The sequence below is a fragment of the Epinephelus fuscoguttatus genome, linkage group LG3, assembly GCF_011397635.1.
Source record: "Epinephelus fuscoguttatus linkage group LG3, E.fuscoguttatus.final_Chr_v1".
Lineage (NCBI taxonomy): Eukaryota > Metazoa > Chordata > Actinopteri > Perciformes > Serranidae > Epinephelus > Epinephelus fuscoguttatus.
In genome coordinates this window covers 35,382,190-35,409,958 of record NC_064754.1, presented here as the reverse complement: position 1 = coordinate 35,409,958, position 27,769 = coordinate 35,382,190, and the positions used below count along the sequence as shown (strand labels likewise).

Genomic DNA, 27,769 nt, shown 5'->3' with positions numbered 1-27,769 from the left:
TAGTGAAATGTCTTGTCAATTATTAGATGATTTGCCATGTGATATGGTACAAATATTCATGTTCCTCTTGGGAATAATCAGGAATAACATCATGCCTAATGACACTGCCTCAGCTGTACTTAGTGTTTAGTGACAAATCTAAGCATGCTAACACATTAAACTAGGATAATGAACATGGCAAACATTATACCTGCCAAACATCAGCATTTTAGCATAGTCAGTCAGTGTTATATTATGAGGAATATTATTTTATTGACATGTTAGATGTGTTTTGCAGTGAGATATTATTGAGTTTCTATAGTGACTTTGTTGTTGTAAACATGGCTGTTGCTGCCATGGACTGTGTAAAACTATGCCGTGTATCTGACCTATAAGGAAAATGTCAGGAGGTGTGTGCATGCGTGTGGAGGAGAGAAGGAGAGGGAGAGAGGGAGATGCTTATAGAGAGATATAGTGTGTTATTAGTTACTGTTTATGCCACTTGTTATGCTTCTGTGTACGTAGTAGTTGCAAGTCACTGCAAGGGGAATCTTTAGCAAGGCTTTAGTGTCCCCAGTGGTACCTAAACACATCTCAACTATGTAACTATGGCTCTTATTTTGAAATGTAGCCGGAAGTGGTGCGTTCGATTCCGTTTTTCTTGACACCGGTCCGAGCAGCAGGCTGTCAGCCGCAGTTCAGTAGTCTCCACTTTGCTCGCACTATTCAGGCGGGTAGCTATGTGACAGAGAGGCTGCTGCTTTATCCCGGACCCCCCGCGTCTCGGTCTCCCCCGTCCGCTCAGGATGGACCCGAGGAGAGCTGAACCGGACCGCTACACCAGCATCAACCCGGTATCGCTGTACGGGGAATTCACGGTCACTGGTAACCGAAAAGTCAGGTGTGCCGTGAGCTTGACCGAGTGCGACCTCATCATCCAGAAGCTGACTTCGGCACCTGTCGGGCGGAACAAGGTGGTGCTCAGCCTGAAGGACTGCGTCGGTTGCCGGGCTTACCGGGAGGATGACAACGCGGACCCCGCAGCGTACTTGGCAGTCTACTTCTACCCGCTCAAACGCCGCTGGATGAGTTCCGGGGTGTCGCGGCAGAGAGCGGAGCAGTGCTTTCGCCTCGCCGCGCTCCAGGATCCGCGCGCTAACCTGGAGGAGGCGGAGAAGTGGGCTCGCGCTGTCCGAGAACGTTCTGCAAGGCAACGGTACCTAAGAGACGGTGAGTGTCCGTTAGCAACAAGAGGGTAAAGTTTACTGTCAGCACTCTAAAGTTACATTAAAGCTATGTGTCCTGGGGCAGGAATAGATACCGGCTGAATGACTGAGTGTATCTACACGTGTTCATCAAGTGACAATGTAGAAAAAGAAACTAAGATGTATTTCAATGAGCTGTGGCACCTTACTGCAATAAGCCCCAGGTATCCTCACTCTCTCTGCATTGTATTGATTAGTCAGCAGTCAGTGTAACTTATAAAACTGTACCATAAAAGCAACAACATATTGCTACTGAACTAACACATATTAAATCAGATCTCAATTTGGGGACCTTCTAACACGTGGGGCGTCAAGATTAGGTCTGCTGGTGTTGTCTTAAAGGGCAACTTCGGTATTATTCAACCTGGACCCCATTTTCTCATTGTTTTTATGGCTACAATAGTTTTTGAAAACTAAGACTGCTGCAGTTGGCAGCAGTGAAACAGGCTGCAGTGTTACCACTTGGGGCAATTGTGCATCATCAATTTACAGCCACTAAAATTGCTTGTTTTTGCCACTGACAGGCCCAGATTGTTATTTGAAGTGTCTGATAATAATGGAAATGATCCCTACACAGACATATCTTCTTTTGTTGATGTGAGATCTTTTAAGTTTTATCCGAAACGGCCTTGAAATCGGCATCACCAAAGCCATCAGATTCCATTTAGATAAACAGTAGTTTTATTTTCGTTCGATTTTCACTGCTTCGCAATCACCAACTCTGGTTTGGTGGAAATAAACCCTTAATTCACCCAGTTAGATGTGAAAATATGCTGGCTCTATACATAATACATAGTGTTTATTTAAATGGAGTCTGGTGGGTTTGGCAATGGCAATTTCAGAGCTGTTTTTGGTCAAACAAAAAGGAACTTACTTGTTAACACAAGCTCTGTCTCTGTGAGGATCTTTTCCATAATGTTGTTAGACACTTATAATAATAATCTGAGCCTGTCCGTGACAAGAACACACACTTTTAGTGGACATATATTGAGAGTGCGCTATTGCCCCAAGTGATTACATTGCAGCTTGTTTCACTGCAACCAACTGCAGCCCTCTCACTCAGTACTGGACCAGTTTCAAAAGTTGTTGTTCCCATGAGTCACTTTAACACCCAGTTTAAAAATACAGAAGTTATCCTTTCAAGCCTCATTTGCCTTCTGTTTGCAACCAGTCATTTTATCATTGCAGACTGAAAGGATGTTAAGACTGACTTTACATCCATCTCCAAAATGAATCAGCAAAACTGATAAGCTGTATTGATTATTTTGATTATACTGATTCATCTGCTAATTATGTTCAAGATTAAACATGTGTTTAGTCTATGTCAGCAAATAGTCAAAGCTTTTCAGGTTACCATCACATATGACAAAGAAAAGCAGCACATCCTCACAAATGAGATGCTGGAACCTATGAGAATGCTTAAAAGATGACTTAAGTGATTAGACAATCATCAAAATAGCTGTTGATTATCAGGCCATCAGTTTACAGATTAATCCCTCTATGGGCTCTTTTGTATTAGTCACTTTAGAGAAATGACCTCCATGACCTGTAGTGAGGAGAGGTACCAAGGCTTCTCCCTTATGATTAAATAAACTGATTAACTAAGTGCATTTTTGAAAGAATACCAATACAAATACTGCAGCCATACTGCCTACATGTGTACAAACTCTACTGTCTGATACTATAGGTACTACTATATAAATGTGATTATAATACTCCTTTAAGAGTAGGAGTGATTGTGCAGGACACAAATAACATCTTTTGCGTACCACAATATTCTGTGGCTTCATTACAGGAATGTCTAATAGTGATGAAATTAAGGTAGAGATAATATTGAGTTTCCATCTGACTGTTACAGTCATTGTTTTTAAAGTGTTGCCTCCTGCAGTCATCTTTTGGGCCAAATAGTGCCAACCCTTGTCTTTTATCAGTTTCAGTCAAACCACAACACTATAGGAAATATTCAATCACAATGTCACTTACAATATTTAATTATTTCAACTGTAATTATTGACATAGATTTTGCCCTACAGCTATGTAAATATCTACTAGTATTCTTTGCTTATTTTCTGTACCAATCTGGTTTCTCATCACATCATCAGCTCCACCTAAAGGCTGTTGTTCCGCTACCTTTTATCCTTAAATGAATAAAACAACAGGAGTGGTCTGGTACAGAGAGTCACATTTCAGTAGCAGAATTCAAACAATCCCTCTTGATGTAAAAGACACCTGAAACACAAGAGATTACTGCTATTGAGTTCACATCATGTCAAGACATGTCATGAGGTATTCTGCATAGAACCGGAATCTTATCTCCTAAGTTTCACAGAATATGATCGACCTTTCACCTGCTCCTTATATGAATAAAACAATAGGACTGGTGTAGTATGGAGAGTCACCTTACAGTAACTCCAGTCTGCAAACAAACTGTTTGAATATAAAGGATACCTGAGAAACGTGAGGCAATATTACTGCTATTGAGTTCATGTAGTGCCAGAGGTGTAATTACTCCAGTGGGGAATGTTCTCTAATTGGAGATTTCTAAAGATAAGTTATCTCATTATTTGTCCTCCTGCTGTCCCAGCTTGACGCAGAAAAACATAAAACGCCATTTTTTGCGTCACACAAACTTTTCCTTCCATACAGCCATGGTATCACTGGCACTCTCTGACCCAGATAGCATTCTCCCATTTGCACAAATGTATTTTTAACGAGACAAAATATGCTGCAATTGTATACTGCCTGTCACTGTCAGAAGGGGAAAGAGCAGACTGTTAGCAAGTGAGAAGACAGTATTATATTCTTTGAAGCACATTGTGAGTCACTACACTGCCTAGATAACCTGAGACAGTGACTAAGCAAGTTTTCTACCTTGGGACAGAGAACCAAACACAAATGTCTCCATGGCTTCACTTGCTCTGTAGTCACATAATACACCCCGACTGTACCACCACCCTGTTGATCCGCACTTAAAAACCCAGTCTTTTGCTGTGAAACACCTGCTGTGTCTGGAGGCATTTTTGCAGACATGATTTTATGTCCTGCTCGAAAGAACTGTAATCCCAGTGGATGCAAAGTGGAATGTTAGAAACTGGAGCTGGAACAATTGACCGTGCACTTAGCTTAGCTACTGATGTTACACCTGTCATGTTGCACAAAAATATACAAAATCAGGCTTTTCATATCTAGCTAACAATCGACTTTTCGCTAGCAGATTTGATTGGATTAAGCTAGTTAGCTGATTTACATCAGCTCAGTGAGTTGCTTTTAGCAACATAAAGCATGTAAAGCACAACGTTAGTGCAGATGGATGAGACTGTGGACAGAGCTGATTCAAATATGCTTGCTGAACGGGTGTATTGATAAAGTGCAACATTAGTTTTCTTCAACTGGAGTAATATTCACTTCCCTGTCTCTACCACAGCCTGTCGGCTCTGCTGTTGGCTCTGTTTGTGTGTGTGTGTGTGTGTGTGTGTGTGTGTGTGTGTGTGCGCGTGCGCGTGCGTGCTTGTGTGGAGGAGCAGCCCCGACACACAGACAGCAAAAGGAGAGCATGATAATAAATTACACCAAAACATTAAAAAGTAGGCTAACAGTTGCAGATAAATGAGCCAGTAATCTTGGAGCTTGTCGATAAGTAATTTAGCGCCAGAGCCTCTTTAGTGCAGACGAGATTAGTGGTATTTATTAAAAGATCGATCTTGGATCTTATGAATCGATATCGGAACATTCAAATGTAGGATCGATTTGAATCTATTGAATCAATTGTTTTAACCAGAGACCACTGATATACTGAGACGGCCCTCTTTAGATTCATTTCCTATATCTGTGTCACCGGGGTTTCGCCACTGCCCCCCTTCTTTAGGAGACAAGCAGCGGTCCTGAGTCCATTTATTCCAATGGGTAAAGTGAATGTGAGTACAGATTAAGACCATGACCTTTGCTCCATAGTTACTGAAGTAAAGTCCCAACCTGACGCTGAAATGGCGTGTCTCTGTTTTAGCAACAAACTCTTGCCAGATCTGGCAACAACTGATGTGATCTTACATTGTGTTATATTGTTTTAAGTCTGCTTTCATCCATCCACGCAATGTATATTATACTTCCAAATGAGGTGGGGGTATGTGGGGGAGAAATTACCATGTCCACTCAGGAAACTGGAAGTATGTGCCATTTTGTACCATTGGCAAAATGTGTAATGGGTTATCTATTTGTTAAAGAGTATCTTTGTTTTGCCATTGTTATTACTCCTCCCATCGCGGCGCTCATTGGTTGGTTTTTAATTTAATTAGGAAACTGCCATTTCATGTCACAATGCCAGACAAGTTAGTCAACTCAAAGTGGGCAGATTCAAAGATCTGGATAGAGGCAACTGACCTACTATGGCCCATAGTAGGCTAACGTTACTCTTATGACTTACCCAGCTCTCGCTCTCTGTTTATCATGAGACCCCCGCAGTTCCTCCGCCTTCGCCTTCCCAAGGAGACTATTGCTGAGGGAATGTTAGCTCCACGCCAGGGACAGAGCCCACCTACACACACAATCACCGGGCTAACTGTTACCATCGCGGCGCGGTCGCTGGTGTAATGACAATGCTGAGCTGTTTCGGTGTCGGTGCAAGTTTGTTGGGAATGTTTTGGATGTTAGCCGCTGCTACTGTGTTGGCTCTTGCTCACTGGGTGGACATGCCCCCCTCAAGTGGCAACTGTGAAGACTCTTGATCTGTGACCACACCACGATACCACGTAATACCAACATCGCTAAACCGTTGGCTCACAAGCCTTATTAGAGTCAGGAAACAAACGTCCGACATCTTCCAGAGAGATAAACACAACATTGTGAGTAATTCACAATCATAATGACTTAAGCAGGAAATGCAGTACTTTTATTTTGCACATTTTTAAAAGCTTAAGCTTAAAAGCTTAATTATTTGCTTACGTAAAAATGGTATTAAAAACATTTAATGTTTCTTGTTGACTTGTATGGTCAAACAATATGAATTTATAACTGGCGTTTTTCATTATTGTTTTATTAATTAAGTGTATTAATACCAATAATAAAATAACATTAGTCACCACCTTACTAAGAAACCTGTGTGGGTCATATTTTAAGATTTGTTTTATTTGTGTCCTTATTGTGACTGTAGAAACAGTTTGGAGGATACAGAGTCAAACAAAGATATCGGCTCCATACATTCTGCTGCTGGGCTACCTGCCGAAGTGTCACGTTTTTCAGCATTTTTGTGGTCAGCAGCAGCTTCATTCAGGCTGCAGTGGTATTTGGTATCTCTGGAATGTGACGACAGGATTGCTGTTTAAAAAGCAGTCTACAGTAAGTTATTCATTACGCCAGCGGCCTTGTGAACCATACTAAATCATGTTCAGGGGCTCCGCATCCAAACCATTAGTCTAAATGAGGTCAGTGCTGCCTGTCTCCATCAATATTGGTGCACATATCATTGGCCTGACTTCCGGTGTCCTCACAAAGCATCTGTTTTCTCCAGATCCATTTACTTCTGACACGTAGATAGTGTTATACCAAAAAGGCCAACTCTGTTTGACCATTCTTACATCTACAGTATACTGTTCAAATACAAACAGGTGTTGGGTGTGTTAGCACATGCTAAGGTTGCCCAGCATGGCTCTGATAGGTGATACTGTCAAGCTCTATGGCAAAGGGATTGACGACTACGCTTTCATTTTAATGGCATCAATACTAGTCCGCACGCCAATGAACATTTCCCCAAGCGTCTATTAAGACAACAACCTGTCGGTTGGCCCTGGGGCGCTGTTGGGTCGCCTTTGGTGTTGAGAGGGGAGAGCTGTCTGACAGGTCACAGAATACAAATGAATACAGCATGGGAAGATTTTACAGCACTATTGTCAATTTATAGTCTGAGCCGAATGATTATCAGGGATAGGAATTGATAAGATTGTATTGATATAAATGCTATTATCAGTTCTGCTTATTGATCGGAGTCTTTTATCCATTCTCTTATTGATTCCTGTTAAATTTTCTCTGTGGAAAAAAAGGGGGCCCGTACAGGTTTTCAGCATCGAAGCACACTTTATTATCTCTGAGTCTGAACACACTATAGATGAAATGACAGAATATTTGACTACATTTGTTTTCTTTAAGGTTTTTGTTAGTCAAATAAAAAATCTGCTAAGCCTGTATGGCTTTAGTGTTATTATAACATGTGATATTATCCTCCTTGATAAGTGTCAAATATGCAGCGTATTTGTAATTTAAGCTCATGTTGCATAGATAGATGTTTCAGCATATTGCTAGTGTTTCCAGCCTTATTTAAAATGACCATTTTACAGATATTACAAGCAGCACTGTTGTCCTGTTTCTAAGTGAAATGAAGCCATGTTTTGACTGTTTCTTCCTCTCTGCCATGACTCCTTGTTGCAAGTTTCCAGCAACTTAGCAGCGTTTGAGTTTGATGTCATTGTTTTATAGGGCTGTACCTGACTCAGAATTATGTCAGTCAAATCAGACTTGGCTGTTCAATACAAATATTGGACTGTACGTTCCTTTTTTCCATATAAAGTTTCAGAATTTCAGTATTACAGTGAAAGTCATGTAATACAGTAAACAAGCTAACTGCACTAACGACAGATCAGAAATGTACAACAGCATTTTTTGGCAACACAAGATATCAAACAAAAGCCGGAGACTGTATCATGTGTATGAATATGGTTTACTAGTCTGTTTTGTTGTATGCAAATGATGAGGAGGACAGGAGGAAGTGCAGCGTATACTTGCTTGTCACGGTCAGCTAGCTGTTGGCTCGAGTCTTTGCGGTGTAATGCGAGGTGACATGAGGTGACACAAGCTTCAGTCTTTGTTGGCACTAGTTCTCTGCGTATCAGTGCACTGATCCTCATATATTTCATCCCGGCTCTGACAAATACAGCTGACAGTTCAGATGCATTGCCAAGTGTCTCCTAAATAGTATTGATCCCATGTTGTCAATAAATGGATTCAGTTCAGCTGTGGACAGCATTATCATTATGAGTCAGGTGATGGCAGCAGGCAGAGGGGTTACTAGCATTGATTAAATCAATCACTCTGGGTTGTCACTTGGTTTGAGCACTTGGCTGCTGCTTTTGAATGACAGTGAATTACAACACATTACTGATGTGAATTAATTTATCTAGGTTACCTAGCTTATATCTGGCCAATCAAACAACACCAACACGCTTGTGATACTGCCAGATCAATTCTATGACTGTGCTGATGCTGAGTAAGCTAAGCTGTCTAATAGGTTAATAAATGTAGTAATAGTATGATGCGAATTAATATAATTATGAATGTAAATTTATTTACAAAGATTCTATAATTGATAGTGACATTAAGTTAGTTTTAGAATGACCAATTACTGTGTCAGGGGGAACTTTGTCATTGTGACTTGTGCTAATGCACTATAGCTGAATAACGCTATTAGTAAAAGTGTGAAACCATGGAAACGGCAGTGATGGAAAGTCAGATAAGAGGCACCTTATTCGACAGTCTCAGGGGGGGACCCACGTTGCTCTTTTTAGCAGCAAAATCCAGGCCTCTCTCAGCCAGTCAATGCTATTACTAATACATTACCTCTGGCCGAGACAGAGTTGAAGCTGGGACAATGGCTTGTTTGCTCTGTTACAAGCAAAGAGAAGAGATTTATGTTAAGTCCTGTGATTATCTGATGCCCTTTGTGATGTAAAAAGGGAGCTTGTCTAATACTGAATAAGAAATTTAACATCTAACCTGTTTTATCTGCGTCCATTACACTGTGATTTAAGATATCTTACATCCTGTGTTTCCTAGGCTACAAATGAAACAACGTGGGTCATTTTTGAGATCCAGAGAGAGTGAACATTACATGTATGGGACAAACTCAACATGCTGTACATCTCTGGAACTTGCTGCAGAGGAGGTGGAAAGACATGTTGTGTTATTGTTTCAATAGATGAAATTATTTCCCAAATGCATAGTGATTGTAATGCTGCTGTTATGGCAATGGATAACTTATGAGAAATTCAAAAATTAAAAGCTGCAAAATGTAAATAATTTGATTGTTCCAGTTTTTTAAATGACGTAATTTGCTGCTTTTTCTATAGTTTAACATTTAGCGTTTCTCACATATTCATTTATTTGTAGCGGCCCACCACAATGACAACATCTGACGCAACATTTTGATTTTCCATTTTTAGAGCTGGACCACTCATTAGGAATGCTGCTGAATTACATATACTTTTTGGTTATTCATTGCACCGCTCTCAGAGCACAGAGTGTACTCTGGGTACAGACAGAGCAGCAGTACATTTAAGTTACAGTGAAACTTTACATTCATCCCACTGGGTCTTAAAGTTGGCTTTCACTGGCCTCTGCAGCAGCTGCTCCTCTCATCTACTGATCTGAGCCGATTAGCTCTGTTCATATCGACTGATCAATTATGCACTCTGCAACTTAGAGTCCGAATTTAGAGAGGGGACACAGAATAAGACAAAGGCACACACACACAAAATGAAAATCTTAAAAGCATTAAATTTATGTCTGATAACTGTAGTCAACCTGTGCTGTGAAAAGTTACTGCTTTTTAAGTCAATGCAAACTAAGTGTATGCATGAACATGCTCACTAATAATTGCACATATAGTATATACAGTAGGTTTTCAGTTCTTGAGTTATGATATGTCTTTTAAGCTCTGGGGAGTGTGAACCAAAACTAAGGTACTGGTCATGACAGTGACTACATATTTCTAAAGAGGACATTCTTTTCAGATGCGTGAAGCTGATAAACCATGTGACTGGTCCATCAAGAATCACGCCCTCATGATTAATCAGTCTTGAATGAGCGAGAATGACGAAACTTCCTGATTCTCTGACAACAGAAACCACATGTTTCATTCAGAACAACTTGTTCCTCCTGCTGCTACAGTGACATAAAGGTCTGATGTTATCTGGTTACAATATCAGCACAGTCCCATATGTGTTTTTCTCTGGAATATTAGAGGCGTGTGTGTGTGTGTGTGTGTGTGTGTGTGTGTGTGTGTGTGTGTGTGGTCAGACAGCAGTGGCAGCAGCAGTCCTCTCCCTGAGGACTCCTCCTCATTGGATCCACACTGCGATAGAGCTTGACGTGCTGTCGAGACCTCTGATTCAGTGTCTCTGGAGCTTTCTCCGGCTCTCGGGGCTCACAGCAGCTCTGTGTCTGTAATGACAGTGTGCTGCCCTCTCTCCCTCATACCACGAGCAAGTCTAAATGATGGAGTATGCCAGTAAAATTTGGCCAAATACACTCCAGCCTAAACCCCATCAAACTTTGCTCCCATCGTTGTGGCAGAATATTTACATCTCAGGCTGGTGGAGGACTTTCTGTACATTATACCACCAAGCGTAGAAAAGCATTCGGTGCTCACCCAGTTTGCTATTCTCAGAAACGGCCTCTCGACTCATTCTATGATACGCCGACAACAACAACAACCACTAATTGACCATTGGGCATACAGAGCAGCTGGTTCACCTCAGAGAAAGTCTGTCTTTGCCTGGTAAAAGAACATGTGGTTGTGGGTTTTTTTATGGTGGGAAGTCAGTTTCCTCCATACGCTGGCACACAACACTTTTTATATGCATTTAGCTGTTTTGTTTTTACAGTTTGCAGTAATGTCATGTTTTGCTCTCATCTCTCTCCTTTTTTTAAAAAAAATCATTACTGATAGTAGCAGGAAGTAAACATACAGTTGAACATAGTGCTAACCGAGCTGACGGTAAAATTTAAACTCCAGTTCCCGTTAAAAATAATTTTAAACATGAATTTAGTAGCAATATAACCAAGACTTTTGGAAAGTTTGTTTTCATGCAGTCTAATCCGACCCTGCAGCCTAAAATACCCATATGGGAGAGACGGACGGTGGTTACATCCTCAGCTGTGTCCCTGTCTCACAACATATGCATCTCTTTATTATAATAACAACGCAGGAGATACAGTATAGACAAGTGGTTGACAAACAGTGCAGCATGATTTTAATAAAAACCTCAATGTCGTAAACTCTCCGCCTTTCCTAATATAGATCTACAGCAAGCTAACCACTGCCACCACCATCTCCTCCTCCTCCTTCTCCCTCCACACCCTTTGTGGTTCTGGCTCAGCAGAAACGTGCTGTGTGCCCAAGCAGCTTCCACTCTTTGATTTACAGACAACATTACGGACAAGAGTCATCACTTCGCTGCACCTACTGCAGTGAGGTTGCTTAGGTAAACAAGGTGTCTTTTAAAGATACAGCCTGTGATACAGCTGTAAGCTGAAGGCTAGTCCAACCAACAAATATGAAAATAGTGTATTACTCTCAAAATGATTGACAGGTCTTTAAATGTTTTTTGATGCATTTCTCAGATCTGTAAGGTTTGTAAAACCCAGAAGTAAATCATGCCCACATTTCTTTATGATCAAATGAGAAAAACATAGAAAAGTCCTGTATTCAAAATCGTACTTAAAGGTCTAGTTTGTAGGATTTAGTGGCACCTGGTGGTGAGGTTGCATATTGCGACAAATCCAAACTTCTGATGACGACTCTCTAATTGAAACGTGTTGGTTTATCCATGTATGGATAAAGGATTTTTAATTGCATACTCAATCTTTGTAACTAAAGGTCCACTTATGTGTTTTACATAAGATCAGAGGTCTGTAAAATACCATCTAAATGCACTGACATAAATAAAACTGATTTTGCTGTTCTAAATGTTCACTGTACATAGAAACGTGGCATATAAATAATCAAACAACGTGTCATATAACTAAAATTAAACTGCACACATTCTGATACGGTTCATGTGCATGCACTCAGAAGAATGTGGGCACATTTAATCACAGTAGCAACGCTGGTCCGGTCTGATCCACAGTGACTTGCAGTTAGGTTGGGATCCAAACCTTTAGGCTCCAAATAAAGCTCGTCACTATGAATGATATTTGAGTTTAAGATGACCCGTAGCAGAGCTGAACCTCTAATCATGATGGAAACATCCCAGACATTGTGTTGTATCTCTAAATTGCTATCATGAGGTTACAGTTGGTATGTCGTTAACTACAGTGTAAAGCTCGGTTTAGAGGCTGAACACTGCGCTGCAACGCGATGACGATCTTGTGTCTGCAAAAGAGGATGTTTTTTTAGAAATTAAGCTGGCTGAATGCAGATGCGCAGAGTGAAATGATGACACAGATCCAACATAAAATTATCATCCAGCAGTTTAAGTCACCTTCAGCCATTGATAGCAGCTGAAACATATTGTTTTTGTAATTATATGTTGTTTTTTTTTGTTTTGGTTGTTCAGTGCTGAACACAAGATTTCTGCCTCATACATCAGACTACAGCAAATACAGACGACCATACATGTGTAATAAAGAGTTGCCCTCAACTGGCCGGGGACAAAGCTAACAGTTAGTAGATTGCGATTGGACATATCTGTCATATTACAGGGGGCAGGGAGGGCATAAGAGCCAGGTCAAATACATGTTAATTCATTAATCTCTTTAATGTTGAAACTGGATTCCCTCCTAATGGGTGTTTGTAAAGGCTTAGAGCCCTCATCACCACTGAGACAAACATGTAAGAGCAGTGGGACACAAACCTGTGAGTGGGCACAGTAGGTGGCAGTGGGTGGTGGGGTGCTCTGTCACCATGCATTAGATCTGTTTTTTATTTTCAGTCTAATGTCCATGACCTGCTGTTATTGTGCAGACAAGAAGCAGGACACATTCTTATGCTGCTTTCAAGCAGTGTCGGCAGAATGAGAAGAACAGGAATACCTCCTGCTATTCTGACTTGGGAGTGTTCTGCATTATTCCAAGATTGTGCAACCCGTGTTGTCACACCAATCAGATAATCTAGATTAGATAATTTTGCTGTGTCACTCGGAGCGGTTTGTGTGAGCTGCCTTGTGTAAACAAGGATCCTTTGAGATTTAGTGGCACTGCACAGTGTGTATCTTTTAAGAGCTAACATTTGTGTTGACTTCCTCCTCATAAAACACTTGCCAAGTGAATATTTTTCAACATTTTCAATCCTTAATTGTTTGCAGTCATGTTTACAAGCTTGCAGTCTTTTTTCATCACTGATTTTGCAGGCAGGTTGCTGCACTTCTTGACATTGTACATCCATCTGTACATCAGTAGAATAGTGTGAAACTTTTGACAAGTGAAATCTGATAAAAAAAAACATAGTGCTCCTTTTTTAATACTTAGGCACTTATTTTATTAGTGCTAATAATGGATTTTATTTAGGTGGAATTGTCAGTATTGGTGGCTTTGCAGCCATGTTGCCAGTTGTTTGTCGACACTTCTGTGGTTTAATTAATTAATTGAGAGATACAGTAGCTGTCAGAAATAGAGCTGCAAAGATTAAACGATTAGTTGTTGACTATTTATGGTTGACCCCAACCAACTGAACCAAGCTCAGTGATGTGTTCTGTCTGTCTGTCTGTCTGTCTGTCTGTTGATCTCCTCTGCTCCCTTTCAGAGCTGTGACGTACAAACACACACCTACACAGGCACCCCTGACACACAACAGTGCTGGATGGATTACATCCTATTATTAAATAAGTTCTTATGCAAAGTCAAGAAGACACATTATTTATTTGGCTGTTTCAGAAAAAAAAAGATTCAACTTGGTTACTGATAAGAAAGACTTAATGAATTAGATTTTATTATGTAAATATGCCCCCACCCCTACAACAATTAAAACAATCTCCAACTAAATTAATACCCAATAAATTTGTTTGAATCGCTGATTTTTCGTAGCTTCCTCTTGGATGCGTGCAATTTACAGTCTGGCACCTTGTCGCTACCTTTTAATGAAGTCCCAACCTCCTCTGAGCTGTTCCCAGTAACGTCCCAACCACAGCAGCGATGGTGACAGCCATACCTGGACGCATTATGCTTTAGGGTTGTCAGTACATCTCATGCATATCATTCTTGTGAGGGCGATATCTCAAGAACACCGTGAGAAAATTTCTTCAAATTTGGCACAAACGCCCCCTTGGAGTCAGTGATGAACTGAGTAGATTTTGGTGATCACAGGTCAACTTTGGCACAAACGTTCACTTTGACTGAAAGCACGGATTAGATTTTGGTGGTCAGAGGTCAAAGTCAGTGTGACCTTGCATCCATCTTATTTTCATGAACACATTATCTCCAGAACACATTAAGGGAATTTGTTTTTACCACAAACGTCCACCTGGACTGAAGAATAAACAGATTAGAATCTTGTGGTTGAAGGTCAAAGGTCAAGATCAGTATGACCTCACAAGATATGTTGGCCATAACTTAAGAATTCATATGATAATCATGACAAAACTTCACACAAATGTCAAACAGAATAAAATGATGAAGTGGTGACATTTTATTTTCAAAAGGTCAAGGTCTACTTCACTGTGACATCATAATATTCTGCATGAAACACTTTTCTGGCCATTATTCATTGTCATATCTCAGGAACAGACAGACATTTGGTCTGATACTGAATTGGTGACACAAATCTTGAAACTGTGCTGCTGGGGGAAAGATGTGTGTGAAGCATTCATGTTTCACAGACATGGGTGTAAACTGTATGATAAACTTGACTGTTACGCCAAGGCACACAACCGTGGGGTGATAATTCTAGTTTAATAATTCAAATCATATTTTTTTTGTTTTTGTAATTATTGTCTGAGCCACTTGTCATCTCTTCCTACAGTGATTTGCACTTTCAAAGCAAAATGTGTCCTGACAGCTCCTCTCTTCCCTTTTAACTCCCCGAATGACACCAAATGTGGTTGGAGTGGCACTGGTCCCATCTGAGTGGCAAATTTATGCCGGCTGAGTGGTGTTTTGTGGGCTCAGCTGAGTGTGATGAGAGCCACTTTTTTAATCAAGATTGCTACTTCACTCCTTAATCGCAGGCGGTTAATGCTTCGTCATGCTTCAGCGCTTATGGGGAGCTGATTTAAAGGAAGTTGAGTGAGACACCAGTATGACATGCACAGGTCATCAAAATGAGTCACTGTGAGTCAGCAAGCAATGATGGTGCATTTGGTAGAAGAGTGACCATGTAAGGTCATTTACATAACGAGGACGCAACATGCTGAATAATGTTAACATTTTACCTTCATTTCATGTGAAATGTCTGGATGTTGGGAAACAGAAATGCTGAAGTGTAGAAATATAAAACTTTTTTTTTTTTTTTCTAGAAAGATGTTCTGTATTATGGTGCAAAAGGGTGCAAACCCTTTTGTGTAACACTTTCTGCACTCAAGGAAAAGTGAAAGATGTTACATTTGAAGTTTCTGGTTCAACCTTCATCTCTGTGTCTGGTTAATGAAAGCCGACATCCTGCTGAATGTACTGAGCAAAAATTGTCAGACAAAGCTGAGAAAGCTGTCTGTTCTCAGACTCTATATGCACCCAGATAGCTATTATAGGGAACCTTGACGGAAAATGTGTTTTTTCCGGCTCCTGGGTTTTTCCCTTTCATTTAGGCTGTCATTTCCTATGGCGAATACCTCAGTAGTGATTATTCCATTAAGATCTGGGACAGTTCCCATGCTCTTGGTTTGAAGGGAGCAGATGAGACGTCTGTAATCACAGATTAGCTAAATGTAGTTGAGATGCAGAGCGGAGATCTGTTGTTGTAGTGTTGTTTTTCATCTCTTTGTCCCGGCTGCTGTTTGTGAGGATGGATGATTCAGTCAGGTTGCAGTTGCGTCATCCACTTGGTCACTTCATCCAGGGTACTAATTGATTTTTTTCTCTACAGTTGTTCTGTTGAGGCCCATCTACAATACGCTCTTATGTCATAATTTGTGGTGCGGTTGAAGAACTGATAACGTAATTAAGCAGAAACAGACTGTTCCAACCAAGAGATTGGACAAAATTATGTGTCTCTGACCTTTATATGTTTATCAGTAGCAACGTATATCATCACTTCACAATTAGGACTACACCCATCCTTATGTAAACAAACCTGACAACTTATCTGCTGTTTTAAACCAGCCCTCAATGACGAATAAAACCTCAATTTTCCTTAAAATCCACTGCAGAATGCCCAACATGGTGGGTAAAGTTTAATCGTAGATAGAGAGGGATGTGAAATACATTTATGTTGATTCTAGTGTGCCATACTCGATGTATGTCACACTTTGGCTCCGTGCCATGACATGACTGCAGCCGAGCTAATGGCAGAGGAGGAAACCCAGAGCGTGGACGGACAGATGAGCAGACGGATAGATAGTGCTCTCTGGAATGTTTTGAGAAGGGGAGGGGTGGCACACAGGAAGTGGCATGGGGTTAGATTTAGCCAACAAGGTCTGCGTGGGTGTCAGGGCACACAGACAGCAAGGTCAGGGCCTTCAGTGCCAGCTGTCATGCCAGCTGATTCATGAGGGCACTTCTGTGGCTTTTCCCTCGGGAGTCCAGTCGTTACAATTTGGAGATGACTCCATAGAAATAGTCATCCTACAGAGAAAGCAGCTGCGCCTTCATAACCCTAAACCGTACAGGAAATGTAAATTTGTTATTTGCAGTTAAAGGCTCAGTTCAGGTATTATTCAACCTGGACCCTATTTTCACGTTTTTGTGTGTAAGCGTCAAATGGGAACAATATTTTTTGAAACTGGAGCACTGAGTGAGCCAGCACTGAGTGAGACCACTGCAGCCAGCAGCAGCAAAACACGCAGCAATGTAACTACTCAGGGTAATTATGCATCGACAATTTATGTCCACTAAAAGTGCTTGTTTTTGCCACTGACAGTCTCAGATTATTAATTTAAGTGTCTTACAACATTAAAGAAAGGATCCCCGCAGAGGTTGACCTTTTTGTTCAAGAGTAAGCTCCTTTTCGTTTAACCAGAAGCAGCCATGACCAAACCCACCAGACTCCATTTAAATAAACAGTAATGTAAGTGTGTATACAGCTAGCACATTTTCACATCTAACTGGGTGAATTAAGGGTTTATTTCAACCAAATCAGAGTTAGTGATTATTGGAGCAGTGAAAAGATGAACCAAGGTGGCTTTTGTGAGCTTTATTTTCTTTTTACTGACTTTGAATTAAGTGTGTTTTATGATGATAAAATTACTGTTTATTTCAATGGAGTCTGGTGGGTTTGGCAATAGTGATTTTGGGGCTGTTTCTGGCTAAATAAAAAGGATCTCACTCTCAAATAAAAAAGGTCAACCTCTGTAGGGATCCTTTCTATAGGTTGTCAGACACTTATAATAACAAGCAGAGCCTGTCAGTGGCAAAACCAAGTACTCTTCGTAAACCTAAACTGCCTGTGTGAACATGCAGCCTGTTTTGCCACTTGTCTAGCTCAATACCATAATTACTGAATTGTTGTCCCCATCAATCACTTAGACACAAAAACATGTGAAAATAGTGTCCAGGTTGAAAATAACAGACGTTAGCCTTTAAAAAAGTATTTATAGCATTACCTGCCTACCTTCCTGCCTTGATGGAAGACTGATGACTGACTCAGGTCAAACTCCAGGTACAAAGGTGAACAAAAAGGTGAGGTGACATTTTTGTGACCTGTTTCCCTGCATTCCATGATGCAGGGATCATTGGTCTCTATGCTGGAAGTTAAGGACATTAGCCTTAAAGGAAACCTGCCAATTAGCTTTTGAAACTAGTTAGATGTGCCAATTCCTGCACTCCACTTGCTCCCGCCCATTGTTACTCATTCATCAGCTGTCAGACTTGTTTGGATGGTTGGACTCCCTCCACGCTCACAATGTTTTGATCTTTAAAAAAAAAAAAAAAAAAAAATTCCAGCAGACTGCAAAACAAAGTGAGAGGAATGTCACTGCAGGGTTTCTGCCTCTTGGGCTGCTTCACCAAAAACGGTTTGTTTTGTGTGTGTGTGTGTTGACAAGGCGTGACATAGAAAACAGTCTTACTAGAGCGTGCCATTGCTACGATGGAGAGGACTCTCTGTACCTACCTGTGAAGTTATCCCACAGCTGCAGCGTGTCAAATGTGGCTGATGGCTTCCCGTCACACTTCTCTCTCCTTTTCTTTGAATTCTCTCCCAGCTGAGATGTCACAAAAACATATTTTAAGGGAGAGGGGGAAAAGGAGAGAAAATTGTCAAGTAGTTTGCTTCAAATTTAAGATACAACTCCCTCATCCTCCTTATCACCTCTCTCTCAAACTACCAGCTCCTCCTTAACATGAGCAGTTTTATCATCATACTCTGACTACCATCACATCTATATTTCTGTGTAGTTCTCCCCATCTCTTCTCAGATATTGAATAATGATCTTATATTTTGGCAAGGCACAGTCTTGTGCTTGCAGTATTTAATTAATCTTTCTCAGGCAGTGAGGGAGAAAAGGCCAAAACCAGCTTCTTCCAGTTCCTCCTTTCTTTAGCCCCATGCTGTGCCTCTGAGAGACTGTAATCTTCAGAGTGTTTTAAAAAGATTTGGGATCTGTGATGTGTGTAAGATCAGTGTTGCCCTCTGAAATCTGTTTGATCCCCATGATACTTTTAACACTGATTTGCATCAACCCTGCAGTTAAAAGATTTATCAAAGAGGCTGCTTCTTCTGTACTTCTCCATCTTTGGAGGCAAGCAGTGTAGGATTAGTTTTGTGTGTGTGTGGCGTGTGCATTGGATGGTGTCTAACTGACCTTTGTTTTTGCTTGTATCTGCAACTCTCCTGTCAAGTCTATGTTTGTCTAATGATGAGACAAAACTGCATCTGGGTTATTACAACAGTGAATATGATAAACTAATGACAGCCCATGGCTTGACATACCCTGCCTCCTCCCTCTGACTGTCACATAACAACCCAATCACCAGAAAAGATGTTGGCGTTGTACGTTTCTGCAAACTACAGATATGTAACACTCACACATTACTATTGCAGATGCATTGAAACTTTATGTTTCAGCAGAGCTTTGCTTAACGTGTCAGTTAACATGTCAGTTTTAGGCACCAAAACCACTCGGTTATGGTTAGGAAAAGATCATGTTTTGGCTTAAAATACCCAGTTTTGGTGGCACAATCCTCCCTGGAAAAGCAGTGATGTCTCTGAAAAAACAGCTGCTTTTCATGTCACTATTCCTGCTGGAAAAAAAAAGTAGGGGTCCCTAAAAAATTGCCCACATTTGGTGCCTAAAAAGAAGGAAACACAGCAATGGCTCGCTTAAAGACGGTGGGAATTGCCAGAGGTCTCATAATACGATATTATCATGATACTTAGGTCACAACATGACATTATGGCAATGTTGCAATATACAATATATTGTGATATATTGCAATTTATTACCGTTTTTCCAAACTGCGATTTATTTCCCCAAAGGACAACTTTGTCAACATCAATTTTACCTCATAAGACAAAGTTTTCACTCTGTTCATCTGACTTTAAAAATTTTTACTGCAGCAAAATGTGATGCAAAGCAGACAGACTCACCAGCATCATCATAAAACCTGTCAGAAATGCTGCATACACCTGACAAGCTGAATATCTGACAGATTTGTTACATTCTTGTGCTGCATTTTGCAGAAGGTCTGCAACGCTTGCTCTGGTGTGACTTGGTATACTGCTCTAGTTTGGAGAACGTGAGACAGCAGTCTCCAGTCCTCTGTGAGATAATGTGCCGTTATAGTCACATATGAATCCACTGAGCTTGAAGTCCAGGCGTCATGAGTTTATACCACCCTTCCTGCTATACTCAAAGCAAAGATTCCTCAACTTTATGCATCACTTCTCTGTAGCACTTGGGAACGGCTGTGTTGGTGAAAAAAACGTTGGGACAGTGATGGACTGTGTTATTTACTTAACTCTCTCAGAGTTGGATGGTTGTTTTGTCAAGCTAAGTGTGTCCAGTGTTGGTTGATTTTTCAAGTGGGTTTAGCATTTGCTTGGCCGTCAGCGGCTAAAGATATCTCTGGATGGTGGAGAGTGAGGTGAGCCCTCATGCTCGTAGAATTCCCAGATTATTCTCATATGACACTGCTTGCGAATCGCATAAGTTATGTCCAAGTCCTAAATAAGTCCAGATGTTTGATTTAAACGGCAATGGCGCATTTCTGATTTTTCTCCACTGACTTTCTCCGGTGCCTCCATCTTTGTTTTTATGAACTTCCTGCCAGATGCCACTGACTGAGACCTCTGCTGACCTCAGCAGGAAAAAAAACATCAGCACCATCTAGTGGACCGAAAAAGCAGGCTATTTTGTTATTTCAATACCAGAAGTGGTATTAAAATGTGTATTTGCAAAAATGAATAATGTATATGATAAAAGATTTATACTTGGCATTCTTGTATTAATATAATCATTGCAATGCAAAATATCGCGATACTATGCTGTATCGATTTTTCCCCCGCCCCCATTAAAGACATCTGGTTTTGTTGTGTTATGGTCTTGAACAGTGGACTGCTGCTGTTTTTATCAACAGATTTACAGGTTGAAGTCACCACATAAGTGGCTGTTGGGGAACAAATACACAGAGATGTGTCATTAATTCACATTATCACAAGAGGTAACAAACTGTATATATGCTGAACGTACAAACAGTATAAACATTTTGCCATCACTGTTTCTTCCTCCCTGGCTCAGTCTTTCACTGTGGTGGTTCTGTCCTTTTGTGGAATTTACTTTATAGTAGCGTTGCCAAAGTCTGTTAGGAGAGATAAGGGTGCAGTTTGTGTGTGTGATCTCCCAGTACACATCCCCATGTGTCCTTCCTGCTCCCCTCCATTGTAGAAATGTTCCTTGCTATGGCTCTTAGGTTACCCAACCTACACTTAGTTGAATGCACTTAAAAAACCTGGTTGTCTGTGTCTGTCTTTAAAAAAACAGATTTCTTAAACATAACATAAATTGAAAAAGCTAATTTTTGTAACAAAGGTAAGGGAATTAAAAAAATCAGTTTTGGTGGAGAAACTTTTTTTTATTTTTTTTGCCCTTGTAATAACTTAAATATGGTTTTAAAAGAGCACATGACATGACAGGGAAAGTATGACTTTCACAGCAGTGGGCGAGATGAAAGGAAAATCGATTACTCAAAGGTGTGCGTCTTTGGATCTAAATATATTAATCCAAAAGTACAGCTAAAACCAGGGCTGGAAATATATCAGTTTGAGGTTAAGGTTTCCAAAGCTGAACATCAGGCTGTTGTTAGATTCACACTGTGAGGATAGTCTGTCCGCTCACTGTGCCGCCACTCCATGTGGTCTGAAAAACAAACAAACAAGAACTTTACAGGTTGCGGCGTCAAACAATAATCCAGCTTTGATTTAAAAAAATATGGTGCAGTGTTGTGGAGATGTGACCTTGTCTTGTCTGTCCTCTGTAGGGGTGTTGATGAGCGAGTTGTCTCGTCCAAGCCGGATGATGCTGCTGGTGAACCCACAGAGCGGGAAAGGACACGCGCTCACACTCTACAACAACCACATTCAGAGAATGCTCAACGAGGCGGGAGTCACACACACTTTGGTCATCACCGGTGAGTCGGGGGCACAAGTACACACACATGGTGACATACAGGACAGCATGACAATATAAAGGATACTCAGCAGGGCTGCAAAATATATTTTACTGTCATTGCGTTGTCACCTAGCGTGAATAACACGTCGCAAAAGAATGCAACGTGGAATTTGAATATAATAACAACACATTAAATTACATTCTGTCTGTGGGAGCTATTTTGTCTGGTACGTGCCATACTGTAACTCTCTGGCCAATCTGACAGAGCCCTCGCCTTTAGCCATTGTCTGATTGGTCAGAATCTGCATGCATGCAAGTGAGGTTTATAACACTAGTGCTGCTGTATTACTTATTGCTGTTTATTAGAGATGAGTGCAGGCAAAAGTGTGCATGCCAGTGATGAACTGGTGTCTAAAAAAGAGCATGTCAATCGTCTGGTTATGGCAGAGATGACGTTGCACAAGCACTGGTATTGTGCAAGTCCAAGTCAAGAGCTGTACACTTTAATATCTGTTTAATCATGCAAATTGATATCAGTATTGTGATATTCAACAGTGTTATAGCATATCGCATATTGTCCTCACATTGTGCAGCTGTCATACTTAGTGTTGAGCCCAAAACAAAACAGTTATGTGTCTAAGTTTTTTCTTCAGTTTCACCCTCCATGAGAAAATGAGGATGAAATTAAATGAAATTTGCACAGAAGATTTATAAATAAAGATGTTATGGGTTTTTACCTTTTACAAGTGCTTGCACACCCCGTCTGACGTTAGTGCAGGGGAAAAAATATTCAGACGACCGTTGTTTTCTGCAGATGTGTGCTTGCAGAATTTAATGTTTATCCAATGAAATCCTTTGTTCTAACTGATGTTATAACTCCCAGTCAAAGCTTGTTTGCTGCCAAAATGGGGAATGTCTTATCAGTTTGATTTCTGTTTCATCCAGGACACGATTAAGATGCTAATGTAGCTGATATGCAGTTGCTCATATTATATGTTAGTCACGGTCTCAAACAAACAGAAACATATGGCTACTATTACGCAGAATAATGACATCCGATTGCCTGGTGCTAGTCTGTCATACCTTTATTAAACAGTCCCTCTTTCCTGGTTGGCATTATGCACTATTCCATGCAGCAGTGTTAGTGCATTGGTAGTGAGGGCTTAAGTCCCAGAGAAGAACAAGCCAATATTTCTTCATGGACGGGTGATCGTTTGTCGGACCAACAGGTCTGATGTTCGGTGCAGCAGAGTGATAAGGTTGGTGAATTACTGACTGGTGTAGTTGCAGACTATTAATCTTTGTAACTGCATGGAGAGTGTATTTTTCAGAGAAACAGGACTGCGGAGCCATGGGTGTTTGCTTTTGGGATTATATTCTCTGTCTGAATAGGGTTTTGTTGTATGGAGTGGACACAGGCAGTGTTTAGGAGCAAACTTTTTTCTCTTGATGAGAACAGAGCACAGCAACATGAATAACTGGCACCGGACGCAGTGTGCATAGTTGTCATGTGGCACATTTACATGTCTTTTTTCCGTACTTCACCACATTTTTGCTTTGCAGTGGTGTGAATCTGCTTTTAATTTACACCTAATGCACTTAAGTGTGTGGGCAGCAGAATAAGAGTGGTTAGTCAGTCCATCCTAGGAGGCCGGGATCAGTTCGCTACGAGTCCTCACATGCTCAAGTGTCCTTGAGCAGGATATATAATCCTTACCTGTTCCACAGGGTCGAAACAAACTGGCCCTAATAAATAAAGAAAATCGAAGAAGGCGTTATCTTCCTGGTTGTATTTCTTGTTTAGTTGATTTACTGGCAAACAGAACAAATAAACCTTAAATGACAAAATAAGGTGTTTTAACTTCACACTCACACCCAGAAGCCCACACATCATACAGCTCTTGTAACTGTAATCTCATTATAATTTTATCACCTCATCGTTAAAAACATTTTTGAATTATATCTGACCAACACATACAGTAAAGCAGCCTCACACACAATCATCTCACACAGTCACACACACACAGCTCAGCAAAGACCACAATAACAACAACACTTCACCTCCCTCTCTCCCTCCTCTAGTTTAAATCCTCTTCGTGTTTTCATGCTGTCACCATCATTATGCTGATCAACTGCCTCTGACCCATATGCATGCAGATCGGTTATGTAATAAAAATGTGTACACACAGTCAGACACACATATGGATAAAGACACGTCTGTGATGAACGCACACATTTGCACATAATCCCTCTTTTGCCATGATTTGATTTGATACAATCTTGATGGGTTCATCATCGTCGTCACTATAATCTGCGCTGGGTGGTAATGATTCCATAGCGCGGTATTAAACTCAATCACTCATCCCATACTGTTGCAGGACAGTGTGATCGTTGCAGTTATTCACTGGAGTTTTCCCTCTTTTATTTTGAGTTTCACCCTGTGTCTTTTATTGTTCATAAATCACTGCAGTGTCAAATAACAGACACAAAAAGTCTTTCATCACAGCGTGAGGCGCGCAGACAGACAAAAGAGGACAGACAGAGACGTTCTGGCACTGTGCTGTGGAAAACACACCATAACTGAGCCCTCTGAGATGTACTTTTTGACAAGTTAATCCCGGAGTATACACAAGAATAGATAAAATCCCCAAATCTACATCTACATGAAAGAGCATGAGTGCTGAAAGGGAAATTTGGATAACACAGTGATAGACAATCTCTCTGACAGATAAACTTCTAAAATAAAACTTTGATGCTAATCTCTCCCAAATGGCCCTGAATGATGCCTCAGCAGACGAGTATTAAGATTTTTGTTTTTTTACATGCTGTCTAGTAATTCCTCAACAATCCTAATTGAGCTCCACAGGATGAGAAACAATCCTATTTACATATTTCAGTGGAGTCAGACAATTGTGTCTCCCTCAGCTGTGTCATAGCTGAAACCTGTCATGTCTTTAATAAATGATACATTATTATGTCCTGTGTGTAAGTGTGGTGAAAACATTACAGTCTGGAGACCATGTCTGTCCTCTGATGTTGAGAAGATGTGAGTGGGTTTGTCAGGTCACACCTGTCCATTTGATTATGCCAATACCCCCCGATTTCCTTACTGGAGTACAAATATTTTTGAGTTCGCACCACCTGGACAGTCAGTGACAACGACGTGAGAGTAACTACACTTTTCAACATAAATCTTTTGAGTAGTTGTTTCCACACTCTAAAAAGGATTTGTAACTAATGACTTTATATATGGTAAATTAATAATTTTCTAAAGCATTAAAGATCAGTTATAAAGCATTAACAACAGTTTTTAGGTTGCCAGTGTTGTGAAAACTCCCTGTGGCTGGTGTTTATCCTTTTCAGCTCCTTAGGTTGTCAAGAAGATCCATCCAATGGACCATTTGAAGTCTTCTGGAAGTGACCATCTGCATCTTATCCATTTAATAAAATGTATAAACATCTACCATGGTTAATTATATTAATGGTGAAAAAACTGTGACCCTTTATGCTTGCAAAGGGATGATTCAAAAATGATTTTCACAACCTGGCAACAAAAACGTTGTACTTAAAGGTCTAGTGTGTAGGATTTAGTGGCATCTAGTGGTGAAGTTGCAGATTGCAACCAACTGAAACTTCTCTCATGTGCCAAGCCTGTAGGAGAACTACGGTGGCTGACTCGAAAATGCAAATGGCTCTATATGGAGCCAGTGTTTTATTTGTCCTTTCTGGACTACTGTAGAACAACATGGTGGAATCTGTGGAAGAGGACCTGCTCTGTATATAGATATAAAGGGCTCATTCTAAGGTAACGAAATCACAAAGATTCTTATTTTCAGGTGATTATTAACTCATGAAAACATATTTATGAATATTATATACAATTTCTGCCAGGAGATGTCCTTAAATCCTACACACTGGGCCTTTAATAGGGGAGTAACAATACATCAATCTGGACTGATATATTGATTCAGTGATCAGTGATCCAATATTAGCAAAACTTTTCATTATCTTTAAGGTACGCCGTTATCTTGAAATTTCCCACGGCACATATGTGTGACCATTTCCATCCAAGCACAACTCCTTCCTATACATTTAAACAGTGCTAGTGGCCTAGTGCCAGGCAGACGATGGTAAGCAGCCAAGAAAAGACAGTGAGGATATTTACTGATATTGTTTCATATTGTTCGCAGGCCCCAGAATTAAATGAAATTAAAGTCACACTGGCGCAGATTTTGTGATATCAGCGAATATTTTGTTGTTGTTTTAATATTTTATATATTATTGTATCATTACGAAACTTGTAATTTACTTCTCTGTTACTTCTTGGCTTTTAACCTGCATAACTATTTATTAAAAATAGTTATATGTCATTTGATGATCCTTTTCATGGCTCTCTAAGTCACTGTACATCACATAAAATCAGCATTAAAACATGCAATAAGCTACAGAACTTAGTTCAGCAATTAATAAAGTCAATAAAAACAAGATGCAGTTGTTGCAGTTAAAGTGAGTAAACTCATTTAAACAGATGGGTTTTAAGAGCAATATTGTTAATGTGTATTATTAGAAAGTGGCACTGAAAAGTTTTGGCTCAGCAAACTTTCGACACAGCAGACAGCTTGTGCATCAGATGGTCTGAACATTTTATATCCACTCATCAGCATGTGATTATTTATTAGAAGACTTAACATAAATATGACTGAACAGAGAGTCTACCTGATAAAACACACTGTAGAAGGAGGTAGATGGGAGATGGTAGCTGCTGTCTAACTGTGCAAAGCTGATTAAATGATCAAATCTAAAATGATACAAGCCCCTTCACCTTCAGTGAGCTAGACCTGCTCCAGTGTTCAGTTTGCTTGTGTTTGAATGATTTACGTCATATCTGCATGTAATCACATGCTGCTTTTTTGCCAGGTGCATCTTTATTCATCTGAAGCAACAGCATCACTTCACTCTGTTTAAGATAAGAGCCAGTGTCGCTAATCACTCCCTGATCGCATTTACAAATTTAACAGTCTGAATAATGCATTCAACAGTAAGAGTGAGATAAAACTTTAATTAGAATTGTGGAGATGGGCTCCAAAGAAAAGTGTACCAGAAAGGAGAAATCCTGATTCAGATGCTGTAGATTAGTCTCTGACCCAAATTAACTCGAGAAGCTCTATCACCCACATGAAGCATGCAGAAGAGAAAAACACAAACTGTTTCCCAAACTGCAGCGAGCGAGAGCTCTGTCCAGAGAGAGCTGTTCTAAGGTGTGTCACTGATGTCACACGACTGAATTAGAAGAACTGAAACTCAAACATTGACATGTAAATTTACTCATGCAGATTTTAAACAAACAACAGTTTTGCTTTTCAATGCAATACAGTGAGTGAGTAACATCTATCAGTTACTCTCTGTCTGGCAATTTCACCTCCATCAAGCAGGATTTGAATCGATCCTTTGCTAAGCCCCGCCCCCTTAGTTACTGTCGCTAAGCCTGCACTGCAAATACACAGTTTACATAACATTAACAGTGGCACACTTACCACTAGAAATGGCTATAAAGACAACTGTCAATGGCAGATTCGGTCGTATAGTGCAGTATGATAGAAAACATACAGAAAGTGGTTCAGATTTATACTATAGATATAAACAACAGTGGAAGAAGTATTGAGCTCTCTTATCAATACAATACTTTATGGTCCCTCACTGTTACTGTATATTATTATTATATGTTACATCATTGGATTATGATTACTGATAGGTCAACATGTATAGAGCATTTTATTAATATAGCAGATAGAGCACTCACTATGTTGTTGGGTAGATTAATCCATAAAAGAGGCATCATATATTGTGTATTGATCCGATGTTTGACCTGTGAAATCTTAAAATACAAAGTAACTCTAGCTTTAAAATAAATGTTCTGCTCAAGAATGTGCTTGAGTAAAAGTATAAAGTAGCATGTAATGATATTAGACAGGTAAAGCACAAGTACCTCAGAATTGTTCTACTTGGTTATATTATTTTAAACAATATTTAAATTTTACATGAATCCTCGAGGATGAGATAAACCGA

The 27,769-nt window shown here is 40.2% G+C and overlaps 1 protein-coding gene across 1 annotated transcript in view; it reads left to right on the top strand.

Moving 5' to 3' along the window:
• The first annotated feature begins 713 nt into the window (after positions 1–713).
• Positions 714–27,769, top strand: part of LOC125886215 (sphingosine kinase 1-like) — a 55,586-nt gene continuing 28,530 nt past the window's right edge. The window contains exons 1-2 of the mRNA XM_049572241.1: positions 714–1,209; positions 21,573–21,722. Of these exons, the coding sequence (XP_049428198.1) occupies positions 786–1,209; positions 21,573–21,722 (574 nt within the window). The 5' untranslated portion in view covers positions 714–785. The remainder of the gene's footprint in view (positions 1,210–21,572; positions 21,723–27,769) is intronic.